Source organism: Gasterosteus aculeatus, chromosome 7 (genome assembly GCF_964276395.1).
Source record: "Gasterosteus aculeatus chromosome 7, fGasAcu3.hap1.1, whole genome shotgun sequence".
Classification (NCBI taxonomy): Eukaryota; Metazoa; Chordata; class Actinopteri; order Perciformes; family Gasterosteidae; genus Gasterosteus; species Gasterosteus aculeatus.
Window position 1 is genome coordinate 3,751,679 of NC_135694.1, and position 27,922 is coordinate 3,779,600.

At 46.8% G+C, this 27,922-nt stretch overlaps 1 protein-coding gene across 2 annotated transcripts in view; it reads right to left on the reverse strand.

Moving 5' to 3' along the window:
* Positions 1-17,970, reverse strand: part of svep1 (sushi, von Willebrand factor type A, EGF and pentraxin domain containing 1) — a 60,201-nt gene extending 42,231 nt beyond the window's left edge. For both annotated transcript variants that reach the window (XM_040183077.2, XM_040183076.2), the window contains exons 1-2: positions 16,715-17,970; positions 1,167-1,422 (exon numbers count right to left, since the gene is read on the reverse strand). In XM_040183077.2, coding sequence (XP_040039011.2) covers positions 1,167-1,422; positions 16,715-17,272 — 814 coding nt within the window. In that variant the 5' untranslated portion in view covers positions 17,273-17,970. The remainder of the gene's footprint in view (positions 1-1,166; positions 1,423-16,714) is intronic.
* Positions 17,971-27,922: the final 9,952 nt, after the last annotated feature.

Genomic DNA, 27,922 nt, shown 5'->3' on the forward strand with positions numbered 1-27,922 from the left:
TAAACGAGCGCTCTTAATGGCCGTATTAAAAGCATTAGCGGGTTCTGCAGGGTATGCCGTTGAGACTGGCTACAGACTCTCTGCACGCAGGGCTTTCCACGGACCTGTGAAATGCCTTCGCTCGAGAAATAAGAAAACTTTCACCACAGAAATGCATAAAAAAATGTAAAAGACTGCCTGAACGCAAACACCATATCCATTTTAGCAATTTAAACAGCATAAATCTGACATTTTCTGAAATAATTTGATTGGAGCTGTACCTCGCTGTTGAGACTCAGCCCGTAACTGGCTTTCCTGCTGAGCCACAAGGAAACTTGAATTTCATCTTTGGAAGTGAAATTGTTTTTTTTTCTCATTGAGAAAGGCAGGAAGGCACAGCGCCATGAAAGACGGATTGTGTTTGATTTGATGCGTGACCAGTGAGAGTGGCTCAACATGTGGCCCCGTGTCTGCTGTGAGGCTGCAAGACCTCAAGACGGACGGACGGAGGCCCGAGCGGTCTGGTGTGTGTGTGTGTGTGTGTGTGTGTTGGCTCTCATTCTCAATGTCTTATCCTCACGCCGTCTCACTGATCTCTACCACTGCACCTACTGATTTCAAAGGCTCTTTGTTTGAGTGGACATATACATGTGTAGGGTTTATAGCTCTCCAAGCACTTAGGGCTGTACTCGACTGTCATATTTACGAGGATATTTTAAGTTTAAAAGCTATGACCAAATCCCTCTTTTCACCAAATTGTGAGAAGTCCCCTTTTAGTGTGGGAAGAGGGACTCACTTTGTCCAAAGCCTAATGGCAGCTGGCAGTACATAACAGAAGATACCATGTGAAATGTACGCTGTCAGATTCCACATGAAATATTATCAGCGTCGTTTTAAGTAAACACTGAATTCTAGGGGCAATTCCTTCACTTAAGAGCTATTTCTAAGGTCAAATCGAGATGATGGGAGCACCGAGGCTTCAAAGAGATGAAGAGTAGTCACGGCTTCAGCGTCCATTTACTAAAACACAGGGTTTAAAAGAACTCTGCAGCTAAAGCAGGTTTATAAACATCTATCACAAAGGTTTCCTTGAATTGAGGAAACACCTCAGGAAGCCTTGAAAAGAGAAAGATAAAGAAGCCGTACCACAAACCATCCAGAGAAAAACCCTTGTCTGCGCTTCGTACCTTCGTGGAGAGCGTGACGAGCCAGGGCCTCAAACTCGGCAAAGTTGTGCACCAGGTAGCAGTGCTGGTCCTTGGGTTGCGAGGCCATGTCGTGGAGCTCCTTGATGTTGCCCTGCCAGATGCCCAAGGTGAAGATCTCCACGCTGCGCTCCCGCAGAGCGGCCGCCACCGGCCGAGGGTCCCCGCCGTTGGAGTAGCCGTCGGTGATCAGGAAAATGGCCCTGGTGGCGTTGGCGCGGGAGTGGCGGAGTATTTGCTTTTGGACAAGAGGACATAAAGGATTTAGGAATATAAACAAGTGGATCCGAGCAATGCTGCTTGTGCTCCCCGTTGGCTCTTGAGAGCAACATTGACAAGCAAGATAAAATTGTCTCCTCCTTAGTGCAGTCATGCTGTTCCTGACCAAACACACACATCCTGTGGCTCGTCGTCCGCAGCCGACGTAGCTCCGGCTTTGGTGACCTGATTACACTGGATAACAAAAAGCGTCACACGCGACCGCTAAAAACAGCCCGCAATTCTAGGGTTCCTCAAAAACCCTACATCAGCATGACAGGCGACGGGGGGGGCGAGAAGAAGGAGAAAGCTCGACAATTGTAATTATTTCCCCTAAGAACACCGCAGCTGCTTGCCAGTGGTCTGAAACCACCCGAGAACACTGGGAAACGCAGAGCGGGCTGCTGCGTCCGCCCCGAACACCGGCTGCAGCTCCCAAACTAACTTTAGCCACCGCTTACGATCCACCACAAGCAATTAGAAAGGACATTGAAGTCAGAGACATATCTTTATTTTTTCGCGAGTGAAAAACAAAACAATGGGACCATCAGCTTGGAGTCAGGATGCTCGGAGGGTGAAACATGACAAAAAATGTATTATGAGAGGAGGAAGTTGGGGCAACAGGGTTGAGAGAAAGTAAAGAAGAACAATAAAGTCAAAGGGAAACAAAGGATGTGTGTTTGTGCTGTGGGTTCAAACGGGACGTAACAACTGGCCTGCACAAGACTGTAAAATACGAGAGGCGAAGTGAGAGGAGACACGCGAGGGTGTGACCGGGGAGGCCAACGGAGCAGGAGAGAAAGCTCCCGTCTTTATTGTCTAATTGGCCGAAACTTCAAGCGGCTCCAGCAGAAGCGGCATAATTACAGAGCGACGGAGGATGGAGGGGGAGAGAGAGAGAGAGAGAGAGAGAGAGAGAATGGAGGAGAAGGAGAAGGAGCTTTGAGGATCAGAGAAGCCGCTTGCTTGCTGCAGCGCAGCCAAGGTCGAGAGGAGCCCTCCCTGTCAGGTGTGACGCGGCGATACTTTCATGCAGCGGTGGATAAACCCGCTGGTGTTAGTCTCTCCTCGGCGGGTTCACGTTGCAGCGCTTCGGGGGACGTTTGAAGGTCTTTTATTAGGCGTCTGCTCAGGGTGCTTTCAGGCCGCGGCGGCTTGTGGCACGGCCCGGGGTCAGCGATCGGAGTATACGCACGCATACCCACTAATGACACCCCGCCGACTCGCCCCTGCATACTTTAGGTCAGAGTATTAAGATGGAGGGGACCACAGGAGAGCGGGGACTTGCCCCGCAGCCTCTGCGTGCTCCTCGTGGTCCAAGGCGCGATGACGGAAACGTGGCAGAAGGAGAGAAGCTCTCGACTGATTGATGGCGGCCACGTTAAACTTCATCTGAATTACACCTGTTTTTGCTCCTGAGAACATCGTCACTCTGATCATTGCAGCTGGAAAATGAAAAGAGTCATTCTGTAATAAAAGAGGGATAAAGAGATGAAGGAAAAAGGGGAATTACAGCTTCAAAGGTGAACAGATGTTCCTGAGACCAAAGCCAACATGCTGCAGAAATAAGGGCATGCGTGGCCTTTCCTTAAACCAAGTAAAGAAAAAATATACACATAAAACAATTGGCGATAGCATTTTGATTATAGTCCCAACTGTGTCATCTCTAAAAACAACTTGCCAGCAGTATCATTACTATTCCTGCAGGACTCAACTTGAAAGACGTTGCTTCGCGCACTATTCTAATCTGATGTGAAGACTTGAGGTTACCAAGTAATCGGACCGGGTCAAATGTGGCCAACAGGAAAGTGTCTGCTTGAGTTACTTAGACGAGTCATCTCACATCTGTACGTGCATCGCAGAACACCTCGAGCCAGTCGTTTGTCAGCTTGAGGCCTCCGCGCTGAACGCCCGACACATTTCTTCAATTACGCACTTGGCAGGCTCTTCAATGCCAAAGGAGAGATACGAGTGGGACAGTTTAAGTGTGTCCTGCTTGGAGCCGTCGGTGTCTGTCAAAGCAGCGGTGATAGCGCAGGGACCGACAGGCCCGGAGGGATTAGTAGTAAGAGCGGCGAAACTATCTCCGATCCAAAGCGCCTCGAACTTTAGCAAGAGGGGGGAGGAAGAGAGAGAGGGGGGAGGAAGAGATGAGCCTCCTTTTATAAAAGCCGGTGGTGGTCAGAAGGTTGACTTTCAAAAGTACAAATAATAAGATTTTGTTTGTAAGACTTCAATAATTTAATGTTCTGGATATTTTACCAACTTTGACAAAGATGTAAAAGTGATCAATCAACAGAAAAATCCCCACAAATGCATTTAAAAAACCTGGATTTACATTCGTTTCAATCTCCAAACAGATGCTCGTCTGATCAGAACATCAAAAGCAGGCACCTCGTTGCATTTGGCAGAAGAGGCCAGGAAACCTTTCCACACCTTGAGGGGTGACGATGGTGCCAACGTACCCCGGCTGTTAATCAAAGGCTTCTATATTCATGGCAGCCATGCTGAATGGTAAATGAGGACCCCACCCCCTCCTTCTCCACCCCACTGCTGGCCCCCCATCAGCCCTTCCTGTGACTTTGATCGGAACCTGAACCCACCGCTTCATGATTGGTTTCTTTCTCGATAAACGTCCAATATCAGCCAAATGGAAACTTTTTTTTTGTTGCATAGTTCAGATCTTAACACACAGGAAGAATTGTTCATTTGAACTTTTTTTGCAATGGGACCAAAAATGTCCAACGTTGGAGCTGGAAACCAGCGGATCAATGACATTAACTCGAACAGCCAGATGTGGAAGAACGGCTGATTGCTTCTTCCGGTCACTGTAATGGTAGAAAAGCTCTAATATTGAATGTTTAGGCTGCATTGTGCCATAACATGGATGTGTGTGTCATTTTTTCTTTTCTTCTTCAACACTGGCAAAAACATCATAGCTTGAAACACAAGCCTGAGTAATATTTTCGTATCAGGTTTTTCACTTCCTTGAGATTCACCTTCCCAAAAACTTTTTTTGCAGGCATTCCACAGCGGATAAAAAAATAAAATAAAAACCCAACCCGACTGCATCCGTTCGGAAAGCTGTCTCCCCGCCGGTCGGAAGGGAGAGCGCTTGTTTTGACAGGCTATCTGCTCTTGGCTTGGGTGGTAAAAATAACAACAACAACTCGGCAGGGGCTCAGGAGAACAACATGCACAAACGCACACCAGACTCCACTTTAGCATTACTGAGCAACAATTACTCGGGGGACGCATTTGGATATTTGAGATAAACGAGGTCACGTTCAGAGATCAACGCGTTTCCTGTTAGAACGATACGAACATCGTGCTTCATAGCAGAACCACGTGCTTTCGTTATCCAGTTGGCGGCTTCAAAATGTAACAATCTCTTGGTGCCACTAGTACTGAAAGTGATTGGTTTCCACATGGGGGGAGGGGGTTACCCAGGAGGCCGAGCGGGCTGTACAGGTGGCGCCGCGTGCATGGATTCAAGTTCTTTGAATCCTGACGGCCTCCGTTAGACAATTCAAGTAGAGGGATTTGATTGATTTGCAGCCTCAGACACCCGACGCGTTGGATTGTAGATACTTGAAATTTGCCTCAGACACGGCAAACGGTCCAACACATCTTTTTTATCGCTACCTGCCAACACAAGTTTGACAAACTCTACCACGATTTTGGATTGGGTGCCAAAAAAGCGTCACCCTCAGAGGTAATGCTGGGAAAAAAATGCTCTTTGTGTTGATAGCTTTGCCAGATTTTTTTTTTAAAAACAGTTTAGACTCAAAACCGCATGACAAGGAGAAGCCATCATAAGTTGGGATGAATGAAGACATGCGTGGGATGTGTGGGCATGTAGACCAGAAGCACGTACTATAACATATCAAACACCCTGCGACTGGGCTTCTCTTCCAGTTCACAACCCAGAGAACCTTTGTATCTGTACTTTGGGAGGAAAAGACGCGGAGAGCAACTCCATATTTCAAGAGAGGATAATACATCAATCCTTGCGCTTAAAAGCAGGGGGTTCTAAAAACCACGGAAGATGTTTTTCACATAATTGTTAACCTGTCTGGGCTATAGTTGGCAAATTTTAAGGGGATGGAAAACTATTTCTAGAACAGAAGGGCCATTACCGGAAAAGGCTCCCAACGCGGCAACCACCGACTTCCTCACCACCACCTAAAGAGTTCAAAGTCTTCACTGACGGAGGCCCGGACTGAGCGTGGTTTGACTGAGAGGTGCAGCGCTTCCTGTCACAACACCGCTCGTCAAGCAACTGGGACGATGAGAAGAGAGAGAAGCTAATTCTGCGGTGAGGCGCCAAGGGGAGAGGCCGTCCTGGCTGGCAAAGGAGAAACTCACAATGCGTTTTTGAGCGGATTTATATGTATTTTTTGTTCATATCCAGCCTCCGATGTTATCTAATTGGTATTAGTCATCAATGAAGGAGTTCTTCGGTATTTAATTGGTGTGTGTTATCTGGTAGGGCTTAGAGCTGCAGCCATTACTTGGAGAGAGTGATACTACGGTGCAAGTTGTATTCATTGAATTTCAGTGTATACGGCTGCTTTTAGTGGAGAAAGTCAGCTTCTCTTCTGCAAGATTGATCGCCACACGATTGGTGTCATCAATACAGAAACCTGAGACATAACATTGATGTTTTACACAGCTGTAAATGTTGCTGCCACTAAGCTGAATCTCGGCTGTGTTGGAAAACAACCTAAAATTGACACAAAAAAAATACATAAATAAATCGTTTTTCAACAGTTACCCTTTCCCAGTGGAAGTGGAAGCTTAATTGTGAGTTCCATAATACCTCTGCCGTTTATGAGATCCCCAACTCCACTACCGGAGCACAGAGCCACCGCAGCGGCATCTCAGACGCCGAGCTTTGATGTAGAAATAAACGAAAGGAAACCGCGTGGTGAAGCGCGGTGATTTTCTTGACTCCAGCCTGCCGTGTTGAACGCGCTCATACGGAGGGAAGGATTTTCGGCGGCGGCTTAAAGTACCTATGGAAACCACACCGTGGAGACGGACGCAGCCTTTTTCCTTTGTTGCAGTGTGTTGACGGCTGTTGCTGTAGTTGCATTTCTCCCCAGTGTTCCCCTCCGTCTGTCCTCCTTCTTTCTGCTCTGAGGGGGACGGGGGGACGGGGTTCCTGGCAGCAGCTGGAAGCGGGGACGTCCTCTAATAGAGGCTGAGGTGTTTGTCGTATATATGTTAATGTATACGACATTAACATATATACTTCTATACTATATCAATAATTCATAGACTGGGGCCGTCGCTCGTGGGCTCGTTCAGAAGATGACTTAGACCTCGGTACCTGGAGAGGGAGCGCCAGCCAGGAGGTCATTTCAATAGGACAGCGCCGTTTGGGATTGAGCTGCTATGGATTTCGACAAAAAAAAACTCCAAACCTTGCTATAAATCACCAGCAATGAGGACCGTGTTGCATGTATTTGTTCTCCAAGAAGACTAGAATACCAATTAAATATTCCGTTGCTGGGAAACACCTGCATTTACTGTTTGGATACTTTGAATGGAAGCAGATTATTATTTTTAGTGCTTTAGTGTTCTGCTCAGATTCGTATCAGGTCCTGGCGGAGGGGGGCTTCTTGCCAACACAAAGCATTCCAAACATGGGCTAATTAAAGTTGAGCAGAGTGCATATTTTGTCTCTATATTTAGTTTACTACCTGGAACAAGGTTTCTTACCGAGGCTGGAAACACAACTAAGAGATCCAGAAACTAAAATCTCCAGGAGAATGTGAAATAAATCCCACTCCGCACACAAAGAGACAACGAGATGTTGGCATATTTGTGGGCGCCCGTACATGCACCTCGTACTGCTTATTGTCATTCAAACTAACAGAGACAGTCACAGAAACACGTACACACTCACTCACCAAAGAAAACAAGGCGATGGAATCTGGCACTTTGAAGCGCTAACCTCATCACAGCCAGTGGTTAACTAATGGAGCTACCCGCCTAAGCCCATAAAAACATGTCATTTAGTCCGCCACCACTGGCTCTTTGGAATACTTTTGGTTTCTTCAGGTGCCAGTGTCTGACACTTTTGGTAAATCCTAAGCTGAAGATGCCAAAGTAAATCCCCCTGCTTAAAAATGTGGTGCCATTTGCTTCCCCTAATCACGAAGCTGTGGACTTCGACCCGCTTTGTGCGAACGGAGCGATTGATTTGTTCTGTTCTGTGCAACGGGACGAAAAGTTCACGTGTTCTCATTGAACGCACTTGTGAGAATGTTGCTCATTCGGTGTTAGAGGCCAGCTGATACATCGCCATGGCAGCGTTATAAAAGCTTTTTTTTCCGATGATGATGGCGCCTCCCTGACCTTTGACCCTGCCCGCAGCGTATTGCGTTACAAAGCCTCCCGTTGCCACACCTTTCTGAATCACACATTTGCTCTCTGTCCATCTCCATTCCAACACCCCACCCACCCTGCATTCTCACACACACACACACACACACACACACACACACACACACACACACACACACACACACACACACACACACACACACACACACACACGAGGCTGGTGTCAGCAGCACCTATCAATCGCTGAGCAGTATTTTAAGTATGCAGGAAGCTGTGGGTATAGTTGTGTGTGTTTGTATGTGAGTGTGCGCTCAGCAGAAAGAACAGTGTTAAGTTAAGAGAGTGAGCACGATGTGTGTAGGAAAGTGTGTGTTCATGTGCATGTCGTGTGTGTGTCGGTAAAGTTGCAGATATTTAGTTTGTGCATCTCACAGTTTTGTGTTTGAATGTTGCATGAAGTGATGAATTTCCATCACTCGAGAAGCTCGTGGACGTTCCTGCAGACTCCCCACCCTGAGGATTGGATTTGTATGGCAGGATTTACGCTGCTTCTCTCTGCTGTGAAAAACCTCATCTCAGGGGAACAGTAGGTGCAGCGGTAAACCGCAGAGCGGTGACACAGTGACGGATGCCTACGTTTGCTTCGGGAAAGTCTGAAATTCCAGTTATGTTTGTCGAGGGGATTTACTGACATCTGTGTTTTACAGTGTGAAGATCGGCCTTTCCATCCATCCTGCGCCGAGCTCATTCCGACCTCTCGCTGCTCCTAAATGAGCGAAAAAAGTAATTTCTTTCGGGCCTGGGCTGAAACGAGAGGTGGTGAGCGGTAATTTCCCCTCTGATTCCTGTCGGACAAACAGGACAAGAATGTGAAATCCCTCGAGGGAAAAGCGACCATCGAAGAACTGTCTTAGTGAGATATTTCTCCTTCTCCTCCTTCCTCACATGTTCATTGTCAATCACGTGCAGTGAAAACACTAAAAGACGTCACGATGTGTTTCATCTGGGACCACGGAGCCACAGTCACGTCCTCTGAGAATCTGACGGGTCGCTTGTCCCGGCGACGGGTTGTGGTGTGGAAGAAGCCAAAGGATCGAGGTGTTTTCCATCATTCAAGCTGACAAACAAACGGTAGTTTCTCTGGTTTGGATTCACAGGCATACGGGCCCATTGGATATCAATTCACATGAAATGCTGATGTGTAGTTACATCCTCATGCCTCGGGATTTGTGAGAAATACAGTAACAGAATTGCTATTGGATAAGTGCATGGACATAAAACGCTAAATGTGTGTATAACAACAACCTCTGAGATAAAACTACGTGGGAGCGGCGTTCTCAGAGCACACACGCACGCACGCACACTCCCTGTTGTTTCCACTGGCCTCAATCACCTCATTTTTATTCCTTAATTCTTTCTCTAACTGGAGCTGCTGGTTTTGGCCGGAGCAAAGCCCAGATATTTGACCGCAGCAGCTTTCGCCCAAGGCCAAGTGGGACACTCTGCACAACATCCAGACCGGCACACACTGACTGGATACACGGACGTCTGCCGGGGGGAAAAAAAAACTAAGCAGGAAAATTAAGGGCGAGGGAGAACTGGAGACAAACTGCACACAGAGAGAATTGGAAGAGACTTTTTACCATCTCAACCAGATAATAATCTACAACCTGTCTGCACAGTTGAGAGTAACTGTACAAAAATAACAAACAATTTGACAGTAGACAAGACAGCAATACGTCAACATTGTCTGTAAACAGAGACGACACACACACACACACACACACTCTCCATACATATATGATCCATTCATATCCACCAATGGCTCTGCTAAAAGCTCCTTCAGGGACTTTTAGCGTGTTCTCCAAGCTGCAACTCCCAACGTCCAAACTGGTAAAAATGAGTTGTGTGAAACCTAAACTGAACTTTGAGGGCGTCGAATTTGAATCTGAGGACTCTCTGCGCTTGCCGAAGGGGTAAGATGGCCGATTTCCCTAAAAGCTAGATGGAAAGAAGGATAGGAGGGATAAAGTCGGCAGTTGGAGGACACAGCCGGTGTGACTCTGCCAAGTCTACGGCTGCAGCACTGAATACAGATGGGAGCAAGATGCTCGGAGAGCTGTTGGAGGAAACCAGTGACCTTGGATTAGGATATGAAAAAAGCCTCAAGTGGGTTTTCCCCAAATGAGATATCCAGCGGTGAGAAAATCTATTGATTTGAAACAAACTGGATAATCTCCATTTTCCAGCAACTGTTGAACTACATCTCTTACAGACGTTTGCCTTTGTCTGACTGCTAAGATAAGACAGCGCAGACTTCCCGACTGCTGGGACAAGTTTGAAGGAGATCTCTGTGAGCGTCTGGTGTTCTGTCACGTTGCACATGTGTGGCCACGTTCAGCCTCTTTTGGGGTTTTTGTTTTTTTTCACGACACTGTAAGTAACGGGGAGCTGCGGTCGTATCCGTCGGGCCATATCCGTTGACCCCAGCTGACCCTTCAGCGCGCATATCTCCGCCCTACCTGGCCGTCTGTCAACACTTCCCAACAGATATGTGACAGTCTGGGATTTTGAAGGGTCCGCAGTTATCAATGCACGGCGACAGCTGCTGGAGAGCAGAGGTGTCGGTTGAAACACATTCGTTTGCCAAGTCTTTGTGAAGACAATTATTAAAGATACTCTATAGCAAAACCCAATAGTTTCAATAGTCTGGGGAAAAACATGTAATACGCTTTGCACTGATTGGAGTGACTCCTGCGTTGATCTCGGTCTGAGGTCGGTTCCATCAAGGCCGGCTGGTGCGTCTACGCTGGTGTGTGTGTGCGATGATGCTGAACGAGGAGGCCTCGGGCTGCTTCCAGACGTTCAGGGGTCGGAAAGAAGGCCCCCCTGTTAGTGGAAGATATTTGGTGTCCATTTCAGAGAGGAGGGCAGGGGTGAGCTGACTGTGACGAGAGACGTAAAATCGGAGCTCCGGACACTGTTAAGTAATAGGGGCCTTTTAACGTCACGGCTGGTTAGTGCAGTAGTGCAAACATATATCTTTAAACCAGCAGCACCTGACAACTTACAGAGAAGCTTAATCATTCACTGTCCTTTAGCTCTGTTTTGTCCTCTACCGACTGCTCGGTGGGTGGTGCAAAGTGGGAGTTTATCCTTCTAGACTTTTTTCACTATCATACAAGACAAATAACAGCTGCAAACATTCATATTTGAACTGCTTGAGAACTTATTCAATTAAAATATTTTAGGGCTCACTTCAAAGCTCACTTTTCCAGACTGCAGTATCAATGACGACAAAACGGGGGGAAAAAAATGCCCCAAAGTTCTTTGGTGAAGCGTATCTGAGGTCGATGGACAAGTTGAGAGAGAAGAGAATGGAGAATATTCTGTCAGAATAAATCACTGTGAGGAGGCCCAGAACCCGAGACTAAAGCATTTCTTCCTAAACCAAAGACACACACACACAAACTTAAGTGTTGAGTCTATAGTCTCCATCACCTTGACAGTGTAAACTAACCCCTGAGGATACACAACGCTCAGGTAACCCAGTAAAGTGTGTATAATCAGTGGTCTTCATAGGCTATTTAAAAATGAGAAGTTACCCCAGTTACAGAATAATGATAATGATGATATGTGCTTACACCAAAATTACATTTAAAATATATCAACATCTACTTTTGTTGAAAGACCAGCTTTGGTGTAGCACCTGTTTTCCAAAACCAACACCCAACGCAGTCAGATCGTTATACATTCAGTCGCCATGGAACTCACTCCGTGTTTAAGAGTCTGAGAGGAAGCAGAAAGCAAAGACATTGGTTTGGTGAGCTAGAGAGCGGATGAGAAGGAACCACCAGCACACCTTGATTCTGATCCCGTGCAGGGTCCCTCAAGTGAGGCGGGCGGGTCCTTCTGAAGGGTCACGTGACGATTACGGATCGATAAACAGTAATCCGCTGCAGACGGTTTGAATCTGGTGTCTCGGGCGGTTCCCGTCTGGCCTCTCCGTCTTATCGGGACCCTTTAGGTCCTTAGGTGAGGCCGCCGGTCTTCTCCATCCTTCCGTCTCATTCAACCCGGTCGGAGACCCTCCGAGACCAACGCGGAGGAGGCAGAGAGGCAAGAGGCAGACGGACTGAGGGGGAGGCAATGATTAAGGGGTCAGATGGCGGGAAGTGGCAGTTAAACAGACAGGAAACAGACTTTTTCTTATCTTCTTATCGCGGCTGAGCCCAGCCTCGGAGACCGGATCAAAGAGACGCACCTAGCTTTCATTCGTTGCAGTGGGCACTTGTTTGTCCGCTCTTTATTTTCTCTTCCTTTAAAGGCCTACACGCTCATATTAGAGGGGGTTTAAAGGGGGAATAAGCTCAGTCTCTTGGTAGAGAGAAATGCCCGACTTGTTGAAAATGTCCCCTGTGACTCGGTCAAGAGAATCAAAAAATGCTCCAGTAGGCAAACGCACTTTTCCAGAAATGAAAAGGCTGCTGAAAATCAGGCGAAAAAGTCCAGGTGATGGATGGTGCTCATTTCCCGGCTTAATTTGCTGCACTCTACATCTCCGAGGTGGTTATGCAGAAAGCCGGGCAAAGTCTGACCCTCGAACATCAGCATCAAATGTAAATGCGTGTGTGTGGCCAAGAATGCACATGATCTTTACAGCACGTCTCCACACGGCACACGCACGCCTCGTTTAACCTTACAGACGATGTAATGCGTCAGAGCAAAGACGGCAACCCCCCCCCCGCAGCCTGACGCGCTGCTCGGGAGGTCTGCGGCTCTGGGGAGGGGGGAGGAGGGGGGAGTGATTGAAAGGCATGAAAATGGGAGAAACGGATGACCCAATGGAACGAGACGGGGTGCCTCACGAAGCCAGCCCTCCATATTTGTCTCGCTTGTTGCGGTCTGGCGAGGCTCGACACAGAGAGGCTTCTTCTCAAGTGAAGCTGTATGAAGTGTGATTGACAAGCGTTCTCCTTCTCTTAGGACATCCACTGCGGTTAACTAATATTGGACATTTCACTGGACGAACGCCATCACCCAGTTTTCCGAGGGAAAAAGAAAACATGGCTGCTACAAAATCATGGAAGAAGAACAGTTTGAGTGATTTCGAGTCGGATGAACAGCTGTAGAGCTCCGTGTCGGGGACACAAGCGGGAGGTCTACAAATGCACACGGGCCAATTAAACACCACCATGTGGAGACAGGGGGGGGTTATAAACTGCGTGTGTGAACAATGGGTGTGAGGGATCATTGGAGGATTTTCCTATCAGAAACAGGGCGTCTGGCTAAGCAGAAAAGCTCCTGTTATGATGTGGCCAAGGCCTGTGAGCCACTGTAAAATCGGATCGGAACCAAGGCCAAAGAGTCAGGTAAAACCATTACTGAGAATAACCACCAGAAAGAGACACATTCCTTCGATCCGTTCCTTCGACCCGGGGCTTTTTCCTCTCTTCCTTCCACGTTTCTTTCAGTGCTCCGCACACGCTGCGTCTTATGCGTCTGTGAAGGGCCGACTGACACGGTGACGCCGCCAAGTCCGGTTCAGTGGTCGCGTTTCTTTGCCCATGGAGAGAAAAGGAGGGAGGGGGCGGGGGTCGTTCCTTCGGCAAGGCGAGGCGACCCAGAGGCAGATCCTCCGGATGAGGACAAATAACAAGTGTTTTTTTTAACTGTCTTACAGATAAGAGTCCTTGGTGGCTCACACCTGAATCCAAAGCGAGCCGTAAAAAACGCAAGAAGGGAAAAAAAAAAACAATCCCTCGATTATATTACCAACTACCTGGAAAAAAAGACCTTGAGCCATGTTCCCTAGAGGATATATGGATGCAAAAGGCCAATGCTTGGAAAATATATTAAACAAGAGCTAAAGAAAAAAAGAGCAGGAAAATGGATTGATTTTTTCAGGGCAATTACAGTAAGTGGAGAGGAAGGGAATATGATGTGAACTACTTCTGTCTCAGGTGGGGCCCGGCCGTACCTAGAGTCATCAATCAGCTCCCGTGCACACGAAAGTGCTGGAAAACCAGAGCGAGTGATGTCATCAGCTGCCAGGTTTTCCTGTGAGGCGCGCGGCCGATGAGAGACGGATCCCGAAAATGAGGCCCGGTGAATCATTACGACAAACTCACGCAGTGTGTCATTTATTCTCTCCCACATCACTTTGTGCTGGTAAAGAGGGCGGCTCGACGCCTTGGGAGCGCTGGTTTTGTGTCTGGACCGACTCGCCTCCAGCAGGCTGCGAACAAATTGCCCGACGGATTGTCAGACAGCGTCTGAGTCTCCTTTTTCCAAGCAGAACGTAAGGAGCTGCATCCAACAAGTCCAAACAAACAAAGCAACGCTTCACGCAGCGATTGGAAAAATGTACTTATCTCTTTATTCATTGTTTTCAAGTGTAAACCCGAGTGAAAAACCATGACTGACCTCAAGGAAGGTCCAATTCCCTCAATGAATTGCATGTCAGCGCTTTCACGACAGTGAGCTGGAATGGCAAAGTGACTAATTATACTCACTATGCATACGTATCCACTGCTTACTCTGTAGAGTCTCAAGTAAATGTTCCTTAACTGAGTGGGAATATCAGAAACCCCTGAATCTGAAGTCACTTTGGAACCAAATATTGGTGATTTGACTTTTGGAGTTTAAGGTGAAGAGACAGACGGAGAGACGGAGCGAGACAGAGATGAAGAGTGCTGGAGGAGAGCCCTGTCTCTACATGCACGGCTGGTGGAAAAATGTCTCTCTTAATGGATCCCAGCTTTCTCTAGCACTTAGAATAGCCAAGACCAGCCAGGGGAATAAAATATGCCATTATTATTATACCGCAATTATCAATTATCCTCTCTCGCTTACTTTCTTTTTTCTCTCTCACAGAGATGCAGACGTTGACAGACATCATATAGACTTAAGACACATACAGGATTTTTCCGTAGAATGGATACACAGGAGCACAAACACATGGAGGCACGTGGACGGGCAAAAATACAAATTATATGCTTTCCCGCACACCGCAAAATTTGCAATTTGACACACTGAGACGGTTCCACTTCAGTCCAGTCGGCACACGATGACGGGCGGATAAGTGCGTGGTAGATTAGGGTTAGCGGACCCGTCCTTTATGAAGCTGATGGAAGGAGACGACAAGGCCCATTTTTTCTCTTTCCAGTCTTCAGACGGAGGATAAAATAATGCAAAGATAGGGCGATAAAGCACAGACACTTCCTCGATCATGTGAAGACACAGTGAACGTCAGACGGAATCCATCAGGTGTGGGCCGATTTCTAGAGCACCGGTTCCTCAGCTGCTTCTCGGTCCGTGTCTGCTAGGCTCATCTGTCTTTCCAAAAGATCTCGGGTCTGTGCCGGCTTCCCCGAGCTCTCCCATTACTCATGCATCGCTCCGGTCAGCCTACGGACTTTTACCAGCTCTGAGGCCGTACTGGAAAGACTGGTTGGCTACGACGAGTGAAACTCGGAAGGAAAATTCAATCTTTCTTTTTAATCAGACTTTGAATCGAAAACAACGTGCCGATGCCAACTTAATAAGAGCCTGAGCAGCAGTGCACGCTCGCTTTTGGTTGGGCTGATTTGAACCTTTTACATCAATCCTTTAATGAGCCCAAATCAGAGTGTTTGTGCAGAATATTAAAGCCTTTTCTTGCTATTGTTGTGGTCTTTAGCGGCTGGGATGCAGCCAGCGGCCTCCTTATCAGCACTTAACTAAGGAGGGCGAGCTGAGAACCCGTCCTGAGGGGCCGAGCTTTCAGCAGTAAGCCGGAGGATAGAAGGAGGCAATTAGCTTTGAACGGCGATGGACTGGGAGGTAAACCTGCCACGACTCAGCATACTTACCTCTCTGTAAAAATAAGCTGACAGGATTTTTTTATTGTCCACTATTAATGGTAAATAGGTGGTTTATTCACCCACGCCAGCCTTGCTATTTGAGCATCCATGGTCCAACTGGTTGATCACACAACCAGTTGGAGCGCGCCCAGTCTCTGTATCCACTATGCACATTTGTCAACAAGCCATGGCGTTAGCCGTTTGTCCTTCCCTCTGCGAGGATGCAACAACTATTAGCCAACTGCGAAGTAGCTCGGTGACAGGCTGCAGCGCTCCCATGTCAACGGACCCCAAAAGGCACCGGAATCTTGCCTTGTGTGACGATTGAACATAAAGCTCACAAAGCTTCTGAAGTGAGGGAGGATCTGAGGCGTGAGCCGAGGTGTGTGAGTGTGTGTTTGTACAGGACCAGCCCCTATACCACCAACGCAGCTTTTACAGCTGGGCTGTTTGGACTTGACGGATGAGCTGTGTTCTCGGCGCGCGTGTGTCTGTGTGTGGTTGGGTGTCAGGCAGCTCCAATCAACAAACCATAAACAAGCTAACATTTTGACCCCTTGTAATCCTGCATAACTGCCAAATCCCTGCCTGCCAAAACAAATTCAGGCAACGCTTCTGTTTCAGAGACACGGTGGGTCAGGATGGATGACATTGAGTGAAAGGAGTCTACTCGACTTACTCGCGTGTGTGTGTCCAGCTCTTTGTTCCACTTTAGAACGAACCCATCGCTTCAGTGTCACATGCACGTAGTTTGTTTGTGTATCAATGGGCTTCTATGAGCATGCAAGCACAGATCACCCTTAATGGTATTTTTATGAGGGGGAACTCCTGAACACTTAGCCGGCGAGCGGCTTCCCCTCTGCTGTGTAACTTAGAGGAGGCAGGAAGGACACGCCGGGGGCCTCGTTTACAGACATTTACAACCACAATCACACTGCAGGCTGCGCACGCACACGCACTGAGCAGTCACACACACAGAGAGGTTTATGAAAAGCCGAGCACCTGCGGGAACATTTAGGCGCACCGCCGTGCCTCAGTGACATAAGCGCTGCCTTCATCTTTAGTCTGACTCACCGCGGCCCTCTGGAATGCCCCCTTGGTGTAGGTGCCGCCTCCTCGGTAGTTGATGGCCGGGATCTCCTGGTTGAACAGGGAGCACTTGTGCTGGCTGTACTTGGGCGCTGAAATGTGATCAACCCTCGTCACGACGTGGGTCTTGGACGAGAAGGTGACCAAGGCCACCCGGGTGTCCTCGGGCGCGACGGGGAAATCGGAGAGCATCTTGCGTACGAACCTCAGCTCGCTCAGGAAGTTGTTGGCCCCGACGCTGGACGACTCGTCCACCAGGAACACCAGGTCCAGGCAGGAGCTTTTCTCCCGGAGCTCCCGGACGTTCCGCTTGAACGCCTGGCCGAGGCGCTCCACTTTGCGCTCGGCGCTCTCCGACAGGTTGCCGGCTGACGAGGAGGAGGAGGAGGAGGTTAAGGGCGGCATCTGCCTGGACCGGCGTGACTGCTGCCGGGGTTGGGATTGCTGGGCTGCCGGCCAGGCTGTGGTCCATGCATCCAGGACGCACAGGACCAAAAGGCAAGAAGTCCATGATGGTATTAAAGAGTACCTTTGAGAAAACATAGCGACCGTCAGCACAACAACCTGCACAGAAGAAGGACTTTGCAGTGAAAAAAAAAAGGAGAAGAAAAAAAAAAAAGATAATGTGGATCCTCTTCTCAGGAGGAATTCCGTGAATTTAAATATTTCCTATGCCTGTGTCAGCATCCGGGGACATGACAGGCAGCAACGGTTCAGTGCATAGTTCCTCAAAAGCATTGCTGAGTGAAGATGAGGATTATTCTCTTTAGATTGTGAATGTGCCTCCGTCCATCTGCTTTTCTCTCCCTCCTTCTCTCTCCAGTGGACGGAAATTCTAGTTCGGTATGCAAAAATGTTCAAGCGTGCTGGCAAGATATCTGCCTGTCTCCAAAATAAACTCTCCTTGCTTCCGTATGTTTGAACGTATAGTTTGTTGGGAGTCTATAAATAGTTATCTGCTTTCTCTCTTCTTCCTCCTGCCACTTGTGTCTGTAAGTCAATCTTTTTACTCAGTCAGATCCCCCCCCGCCAAAAAAAAGCCTCTTCAATCTTGCTCAGTGCTGGTGTGCTGCCCCTCGGGCTCCTGTTGTCCTACGTGACGCTCCCGCCTGCACCGTCAGCGCCGCTCTGAGTGCCTGTTCACCTCCTCTCCCCAAATCTTTTTTAAAAAGCACACGGCGGAGGAGGACGGAGGAAAGAAAGTTGAGAGATAGAGAGAGAGGCTGAGGGGGAAAAGGGGGCAGTCCAGTCGTGAAGTGCTCCCCCCCCCCCTGCTTCGTCTCTCCTCCTCTTTTTCTCTCACCTCCCCCTCTCTCCCTATCTCTTGTGTCCCCCACCCTCCCCCTTCTCTCTCTCTCTCTCTCTCTCTCTCTCTTCCTCTCTCCCTGACAGTAAAGTGAGGTTTGATGTCGGCTGTCAACTTGTCAACGGTCCCAAAAACAAATAACAGCACATCAGCTCCGGCCACTGAGACGAGTTTTGCGGATCAGCGCCGTGCACGTGAGGCACCCTGATAATGAGCTCCGACGGGGGGGAGAATGAGACGAGGGATGAAGGGAGGTGAGGGCGGAACAATCGCAGGGATGCAGAGTTTGGAGGAAGGTCTGAAATTTGGATCTACACTTCAAAGTTAGGGAGTAATTAAGTCCGCTCTGTATACGCGCTTCGTCAAATCATCGCTGTCTCAGCAGCTTTCCTCTTCCGGTTTCTGTCTTGTTCAAGATTGTTTTTTTTAAAAGGTGGGAGAAACTATCGATCTGTATTCTTTCTTTTCCCGGAGGGATTCAGACTCTCTTCCTCTGCATCTATTCTATCTCCTAGCCTGTCCCCTTTTTCTGCTTCTCTCTCTGCTGTTGTGTTTTCCTCCAGTGATTTTATCCGTAACCAAAACAAAGGCAGCCGGTGTCGCAGAGGCGCAGTGCTCCTATTAAACCGCAGGCCCGAGATTTACAGCAAAGGGCTGACTTCACAGGGAACGGCAACAAAATAAAAGAAATGAGTGGGACCGAAGGCAGACCAAAGAGATGCACTACGTGGCCAAAAGGACGTCTAAATGTCCCAAGTGCATGTGAAAGGAGAACATCTCATCCCGAAACCTCGAGAATCAATCTGCTGCCGCGACGCCCCCCCTCGTTTGGGGAAAAAAAAGCTTTTAGGTCGTGGCTGCAGCGATTGGCTCCCATTCAAACCCCCCCAGCATCAGTGAGGTCGGGCACTGGGCCTGAGGCTCAATTCATACCCAAGGTGTTGGATGAGGGTGAGGTTGGCGCTCTGTGAGAGGCCAGTCATGTTCCTCAGGGGGGAACTCAGAGAAACCATTGCTTATACCGCAGGGCAAACATTTCCCCCCGATCTGAAGTGAAGCTGCAGCCACTCGGTTTCCTTCATTTCGTCTGTGACATTTCAGAAAGATGTGCATCAAAATGTCCCAGAGCCGACGGAGACGTCTTCAGAAGTCTCGTGTCGTCCAAGAAACCAAACCAAGTAGATGAATTTGCGATCACGGAAGAGATGCAGAAAATCATCACGATTGAGTGGCTGTAACCAATTTGTATTTGCCGTTTTTTTGTTGAATAATTGCAAATATTACATATTGATAGTTTGACATTGATTTTCTGATGATCAGGTAATTGTTGATGTGGTCGATTCAAAACTATGAAAAATGGGCCAAGACCCAAACTAAGAAAAAATATTTAGGCAGGAGTGTCTGCATACTTTTGGCCATTTAATGTTTAGAAAGAGCAAGAGAAGAGAGAAGTAAATAAATAAAGAAGTGAAGAGCAAAGAAACAGTATAAAAGCAGAGTTGACAGAGTGTGTGTGTGTGTGTTTCCACTGCAGCAGTAACTCTTGTACTATTAGACACACAGTTTAGGTACACAGTGTTTATCGGCCCGTATAAACCCGTCTTTCTCGGTCTCTGTAGTTTGACAGAACTTCTGCACCAAGGAGATGGGAAGAGAAATTAGCATCATACTGGCCAGATTAACTGATGGACATAATAAATAAATAAAGTGGCTAACACACACACACACACACTGACCCAGATCAACACAGAAATGCAGATTGACACAAAAAAAACACACACACTCGCTCTCGCACATGCTGAAAGGGGGATGAGCACAGCTGTGACTTCCTGCTTTTTGGCACTGGAGACCCCACAGCAGACTTTTGCGGGGGTCCCAAGGGAGACAGGGGGTGGCGGAGAGAGAGGAGTGTGTGTTGTTGCGGGGTTGTGTGTCGGTCACACTGAATATATAAAAAGCCAATTCTGTGAGGGAGCGCGGCCGGCCTGTGCCGTGCATGGATGTACTATGAACACGTGCACATTTTGAGTATGGCTTTAAATCAAGTTGTTTTAACAATGTTTTAACAGATAAAAAATGGGCCAAAGGTCCACATTTCAGTCATAAAAAGGAAAGACTAGAGTGTTAAAATGTGCAGTTAGGCATGACAAGACGTGCAACCACACGTTTAGCGGAGTCTAAACAATTTCAAATCCAAATAAAGCAGTTGTTGAGAGATGTGAAATTTAACAAAATACAACAATGACTGAACAAATAAGCACACATTGGCTCATTCAGTCAGCCGCGAATCAAATTGAATGTCTGCCTTTCCAAAATTTCAGACAATTTGAGGACCTTTTTTTAGACCCGGACTTTCAAAAACAAAAATTAGGACTTTCTAGGTTTTTTTTAGGCATCTGTTGGTCAAAACGCGAGCAAGGATGTGTGCACGGTGTCACATGCTACGTTTGCAAACCCAAACACACACCGAGCAAACAAATACTGGAAAACAGAGACACCGAGAAAGAAACTGTGTGCGAGTCACAGAATCCGAGAGCAGTTTTTTCTCTGCGGTCTCCGCTGTGAGGATGCTGACGCCGGTTCTTGGTCACTAACGCTTCACTGGGCCATTTGGCCAAGTGGCTTAAATGCTTTATCCGCTTCAGAGTCTATGAAGTTTCAAATAGGTCGCACAAGAAGGTCAGACACTGGACACTTACCTGTTTCCTTACACACTCTTTCTTCTTCCTCTGTTAAAGGGAAAACATTAAGAGGTCACATTTTTTATGATGGCAATGGAAGTTGGAAATTTTCTTTTTTCCCCTCTAGTATATAAATCAATTCAATGTGGCTCTATTGGCGTGAAGCTTTTCAAAAGGCCATAATATTAATATTAACACAAGCCCAACACGATTGTAATCTCACACCTGTTCTCTCACTTGTCTTGAATCGCGCCACAGCGGCGGATACAGTAGCAACAGGTGACGACACATTCCTCATGTTTGTCAAGGAAGAAACGTTCCCCCACAGCTCAATTCATTTAAACTCAGGCTAAATATTTGTACCGTTTGAGGTCAGAGCAAAAGGTTGTGGACGTTTTACGTATTACGTATTAAGTATTACGTTGAGTTTGTTATGCGTTTGTACATCTGTTATGTTCATTTCCAATTATTAGTTACATTACAACAATATTGATCATGGAGTTATTGCTATTCTGGATCACTAAGTTATTGTTGTTGATGTCTAGTAAAAAGGTTTTCTCTTAAATGTAAAATGTGCGTTTCCTTTTGCTGGTGTAGATTCAAGTGGGGTTTCTAGAAAACTGTGAAGGGCACTTTTTTCTGGACTAAATCATTAACAGGAAAATAAACAGGCACATCAATCAATTGAACATAAATATATATATTGTACTTCTAGTTGGCTTTTGGTGTTGCTTTAAGTTTGTCTGATATATTGTGTCTGTGGAGCTTCGTGCGTATTTGTATAATTAAATATTGCAAACGCCATTTCCCATGAGCAGTTGCGAGAGGACGCACATGTGAGTTCTATCTGACGTGTTAATTAATTTGACGTGGCTCCAATGTCCAAATGTAACATTCACTATATTGTAACACTTCCGTTTTTCTGTACATTTGTATTTAGAAGGATATGCGTGTCTCTTAACTTGTTAATGTCCCTCCGTTGCTTGGAAACGGCCCAAGAAAAAACGGCCAATTTTGTCGGAGAAGTATCCAAAGCGTTTTTAATTACTGTTTTTTAGCTTATACTGACGGGGAAATATATTTATATTTATATTCAAGGTTAATGTATCCATCCATCTGAAATATTACTTGGCGTTTAAGACTAACTCAGACTTGTAACTTTAAAGCGTTGTCTCTTTAACTAGCTCGTTCACTCCAGCTAACGTTAGTCAACGGTTTTTACGGTTAACTTCTTTAGCCTTTAGTTCACGTTAATACGCGAGCATAGCAGTGTCAGGCCAATGCGACCTCTACGTAGTGTAACTATCTAAAATGAACTTTGAATGATAAACCTCACCATTTTGGTAATTGTATCCATGCCTCGTAACGCTATAAAACTAACTTAAACCAAAGTTTAACTCCGAATGGAGCCTCTTCTTCAGTGAGCCCGCACGTTGTTGCAGAGTGACGTCACACTGCCCCCTGCAGGCGACTGCATGCCGGTACAATACAAATGTGAAGAGGATGCTATAACGCGCTGTGGCCGCTTGATGGCGCGCTATCACAAAAGTGCGAGGGAACCATTAACCATTGAAGGATAGAAGGATAGATCCAAACCTCATTCTGTTAAAACATTCATGCCACTATTGATTAATACACACCCACATCATGGACTCAACGTAGTAAAATAGAGGAGCTGATATTAGCTATTCTGTTGGCTTGTTTTACACCAGATGTCAAAAAGGAAGTTACCTCAAGCATTAACTCTGAGCATTAACTCAAACGTTTTGCCTCATCTGTTTAGTTTGTGTAGCTTAAACAAGTCACAACAAATAATATGTTATGTATACATGTTCCACAACTTAAATTATTTTCAGTAATGCAGATATTATTGGAGGTATCTGTAACTGAGCACGTGCATTTCACAATAATAAGGAAGTAAGTTCACATGACAGCATTTCCTGAGCTGTCTTGTTGGTAGTTTCATATCAGCAGCGTAAGAGTTCTGTGATTTATTCCCTTCCTTAATGGGGTTACTTGTGGCTGACGTCCATTTTTCTTTCCACGGATCCAATGTCAAAGTATCATCTAACCTGCTACCAGATCCTCGGCTCTGTTGGGATCAGGTCTGACTTTCTGGGGTCCCAATTCAAATCAACTCCATTTTTTTCTGCTTTAGAACATGAATCACATGGAGTTTTTTATTTTCATCTTCGTGCATCCTCATTATTGAGGTTTCTGTCAGTTCTCTTTTGTCATGTTGTCCAGCTTGCACTATTAAACAATACAATTAAATCACTGTTTTTCTACCACTTTTTTATCAAGCTTGGCACAGACATCCGGAATATCGATACGTCTGCCTGATCAGAACGCAGAAAGATATCTGAGATGTTGTGCTGTGTCAGATGGCAGTGGTTATACTTGCTTGGCTGCGACTATTTATAGTCCGGCCTGCGCTCACACACACACAGCATTAATATTTTATTTTTCCAACCAGCCGACAAGAAAGTGCCGTCCTTGAGGTGGAAAATCCACCTTCCACGCTTCAATTTTTTCGCCCCTTCAGTGGAAACCCTTTGACACCACAATCTATAGCTGTACACCATTTGAATGACTCCAAACATGTCAGGTTTTTGACACAACGGTTATGACAACACGCCTTCTTGGACCAGAGATTGACAACAGAAAGAAGGGAAGCGTCATCGTGGGAAAGATCCACAGAGAGGAAACGTGTCAGATTTGACACCTTCACAAGACCGGTCGATCATGTAAAACACACACACACACAAATGCAGACAGTCAGCCTACGAGCAGCGCCCCCTCCACCTCGTCCCTCACTGTGAAATGGGCCTTTGCAGCACCACATCTCACGCCAGCAGAAACCCTCAGAGTGAGGCCGGGTCCTGAGCTCCTTCCAGAGCTTTCCACTGTTCCTCGAGTGAGTCAAGGCGGAGTCCCTGCTGTCACTCTGCAACCCTGGCACCAGATTTATTGCTCCATTTCCACTAGTTGTAAATATTTCAAGGTGTTTTTTACTTTCACACGACTCATGTTGGCGGAGTATCGCCTCAAATAGCAAAGGTGCTGAAGAGAAGAGAGAGGAAACAGTCCGGCAGATAAACAGTCAGACTAATTCCTCAAAACAGTTTCCCCATGTGGACGTTTCGTACATCTGCAGAAAAAGCAATGCTCAACAATGGTGGAACGAGAGGAAGTGGGAGAGGGAGAAAGGAGGAACCTCGACGGGAGGAGGAGGAGGAGAAGATGATAGGTGAACAATACGAGGTGAAGTGATGGAGGTGGGAGGAGAGCGAGTGAGATGTGGAGGTCCTTCCTTCAGGCAGAGTGAACTGGATTCAGCCAGACTTCCTTTAAAAACAGCCCCGACAGCCGGGGAGGGGCAAAGGGGGAATTAATACGAGACAAACACTCGTGAGGGGGGGGGGGGCGGGACACTAAATGTGCTGCCTCGTGAAAAACACCCCCGTCTCGTTTTTGTGATGTCCAAGTGTGTCTCCGTCCTCCTCCACCCTGAAGGAGGAAGTTGTGTTTCTGAGGACTTTAGAGCACAAACACACTAAGCTGATCAGGATTACTGCTGACTGCTGCAGAATAACAACCCGTGTTATTCTTATAAGGGCTATCTGCCCACAGTTGTGAATTAGTGAATTAGGAATAAGATGCCCAGAATTCACGATTTTATTTCTATTTGTCTTATGAACTAAACTGACCGTGTACGTAGTATAAAGGCTTAATCTCCTCAGTGAATAGTTTGCATCTAAGCAGCGATCTGTTGCACAGTTTACAGTTATATTAAGGACCAGCGTAAACAACAAGCCGGAGGAGAACGTGTGTCAGCTGTTTGGAGCCGTAGCCGAGTGAGGCAGACGAGTTCAGACCGGTTTGAGGTTTGTGGAACCGGAGAAATCGCTGGAGACATTGGATCATTTTGTTCTTGTGTCTATTTACTTACAAAGAGTTTTATTTAGATGAACTGACTGACCTAAAAACAGTTTGACGTAGGATTTTCCCCAGTAAACAAACAAATACGCAGTAATGGCCTAACAGATGCAGCAGATGAACCATCAGCAACAACATAAGAAACGCTTAAACACTAAGAATCAACATTCAAATCAAATAATAGATTTTTAGTGGGTTTATTTTAATGAGACAAAGTGTATTTAATGCAGTTGAAGTCAACACTGCATTACCTCCATAACAATAATGTAAATGTGACAACATGACCGATTACACAACTTGTGGCTGCATTAATGGGCCACGATATCCACACACGAGTCAGCGAACATTTTCCCCGTTTACACATCCAGCAGACATGATGCATCGGAGGTTTTGAACCCTTTTCCCCTCTTTCTGTTCTCCACCGGCTTCAATTGAGGGCCATAAAACCCCGAAACCCCTTGAGCTGAATGTTCCCAAAACCGTCCTCCAGCTTCGAGTGCGGGGTCCCGTGGACACACGGTCACGTTCCCGGGTTACGGGTTCTATTTAAAATCAGCTACCAAAGCCAGGACTTTTTCCGGGGCGTGATGGAAGCGTGTTCCTCCTCGTACACATTGTCCTAAGGACTCGTGTGTTTGGCGGGACATGGTAAACACCAGGCTCACGTTACCATCTCCCCTCACACGCCCCCCTTCACTCCTCCCCCTGCTGCTGCTCCTCGAGACCTTCAATCGCTTCTTTCTAGTACCTCTCTTTCCCCTCTCCCCCCCTTGGCATCCCCCTCCCCTGCACTGTAAATTCACACATTCCTGTCTCTCTCGCCGAGGTCACAAACATCTCCACTTCCCAAATGTTTGTTCCCCCCCCCCTCGTGACCTCTGACCTCTTATAGACAGAAGAACAAGCCGCGGTAGCCACATTACCAGCCCGCATGCCCGGGAATGAACACACGCTGCCTTCGGGATTGGAAGACGGGGACGGGTTCTTGGAAAAGCGTGACTCATCCTGCATGCGCGCGTCATTGCCCGGCTCCCCGCTTGGGGTTTAATACGCGAGAGGGAAGCGCTGATGTTCGTAAGACGGGTCGTAAAAAAACCCAAAACATAAGCATTAACACGTGGTATCAATAGATGCATCTGTGCCTTTTTAGTTCCTTTAACTTGCATTGTTTGAGTATTTAATAGCATGTTATTTTTCATGTATTTATACCTGAGGCCAGCTGGAGGTATTTTTGAGTGTGGGCCATCAAACGCGGAGCTGGTTCCATCTTTATTATTAAAACCTGACACAATGTTCCCTTCTTTTGGTTGCGACATCGTGACTATAGCCTCCTCCTCTTTCTCCTCCCCCTGGTATCGTCTTCCAGCTGCTTCTCACTTTCTTTTTTTTTGTTGAATGCACAAGGCTTTTTGCCGTTTCCCTTCACTCAGGTATAATCACATTACAAACATGCAGGATTATTATTCACAGAGCAATTCTTCTGTCAAATCTGCAACCTGTTTTTTTTGAGAAATAAAATCCGAAGGGGACAATTGAATGAAGTGTAACCAGAGGAAACCGTATCTCTGTTCAATTAAATAAAGGAAGCGAAACACCATTTGAAAAGGAGACAATACCCACTAACAGGTACAAATAGACATGCAAAGGCTCCTTCCATTGACAACTTATCTCATCCCATTAAGAGCAACAGCTCTGACCCCTTCATCAAACCTACACAGCGACACCGCTCCAAAGGAATGTGCTAGTGATTAACGGCTCTTTGCACTGTTCCTACGATCTGATTTCCCGAATCAGACGTTCCATTTATTGCCTCTCGCGTTCCTTTTTTCTTGTGTTTTGTGTCAATGCGGCTGGCTTCTGTTCAACTGCGCAGCGTTTTGACAAAGTAGGTCGAAGGTATGAGATTAAAAGCAGCAACACGTTCAAAAAAATAAATGAAAGTCACGTTAGGAACAGTACAAAAGGGTATTGGGGAGGTGAGAACTCTTTAGCTTTTCTTTGTTTCTTAAGCGTGTGTGATACATTGTCGGGGGAAGAAGAAATGAACGGATATAACATTTGTATCCCTGGTTCAAGGTGATCCGAACACGTCCTCCAGGTTCCGTGCTCTCTGTCTGTCAGGAGGGACGTAATCCGCCAAAGTGTCGTACTGGGTTTTAATAGCAGTGATCTACCCTCTTTCATCTCCCTTTTTTAATTGCCTGTTAAATGTGACCGGAGTGAGATTTGGACTGCTCAGGGCCATGAGAATGGGATTTTTTTTTTGAGTTAATCTCAGATTTCACCACTTAATCACCGGGCAGAAAAGGGAGCTCTCTGTTGTACCACCTCTCTGGGTAAGAGGAAGAGGTTCAGCTTAGTTTAGCCAGCGAAGGGAGATAAAGTAAATACCTCGACTGTATGTGTGGGAACATGCATCTGCAAAGTAAAAATCCAATTGTGGCTGAATAAAGTGTATATAAAGGAATAGTTCTACATTTTAGGCCCCCTCGCTGTAAAGCGATCGCAGAAAATGTATGTGTGTGATTTCCTCATCATAGACGATGGAAGTTCGGATACCCGTCTGTCTCTACCCATCAAACATAGATTCAGCTTTTATAACCCAACTCCGGTAAACCAGCCATTACTTTTGCTGTCATGCTCCGGCCCTCTCGGTCCGGCCCGCCAGGCACCACGGCCATTACCTCTGTGTTTGCATGTTATTGGTCCAATTTTCCAGCCACTGGGCAGCAAACGACCTGAAACAGTGGGGGTTACTCATTAACGGCCTTATCTGGTCAAATCTCCCTGCCTTTCACCAGCCGATCTGTCACCTTCCAGGTTGGCAGATTGTGTGCGTGGACATGTGTGCTGTGAGTCGACATATGTTTTAGATGATTACGTAAGCTTCCGTGTGATATAAAAGACGGAATGTGTGCACGAGTGGCGAGGACCGTAAAAAGGGCTGCAGAGGTGGATCAAATAGATAAATCTGCCTTTTTGGGAAAATCATGAACCAGTACTGGCGATGCAGAAGTTTTAATCACATGCATCTTTTCATTAGGCCGAGAAAATAATACAGCAAGCCCATTTTCCTTGTATTGGAACCCACCAAATTGTAACTGAAAGCATTGTAGTACACTGTTCTGTGTGTGAGTACAGGCATTGTTTATGTCCCAACACACACACACACACACCGCTATCAGAGTAAAGGTGCAGGGTCAGCTTTACCTGAGAGATTAACTCCCAGTAACAGCTGACTCAGGACATACCTGTAAAGTTTAAACC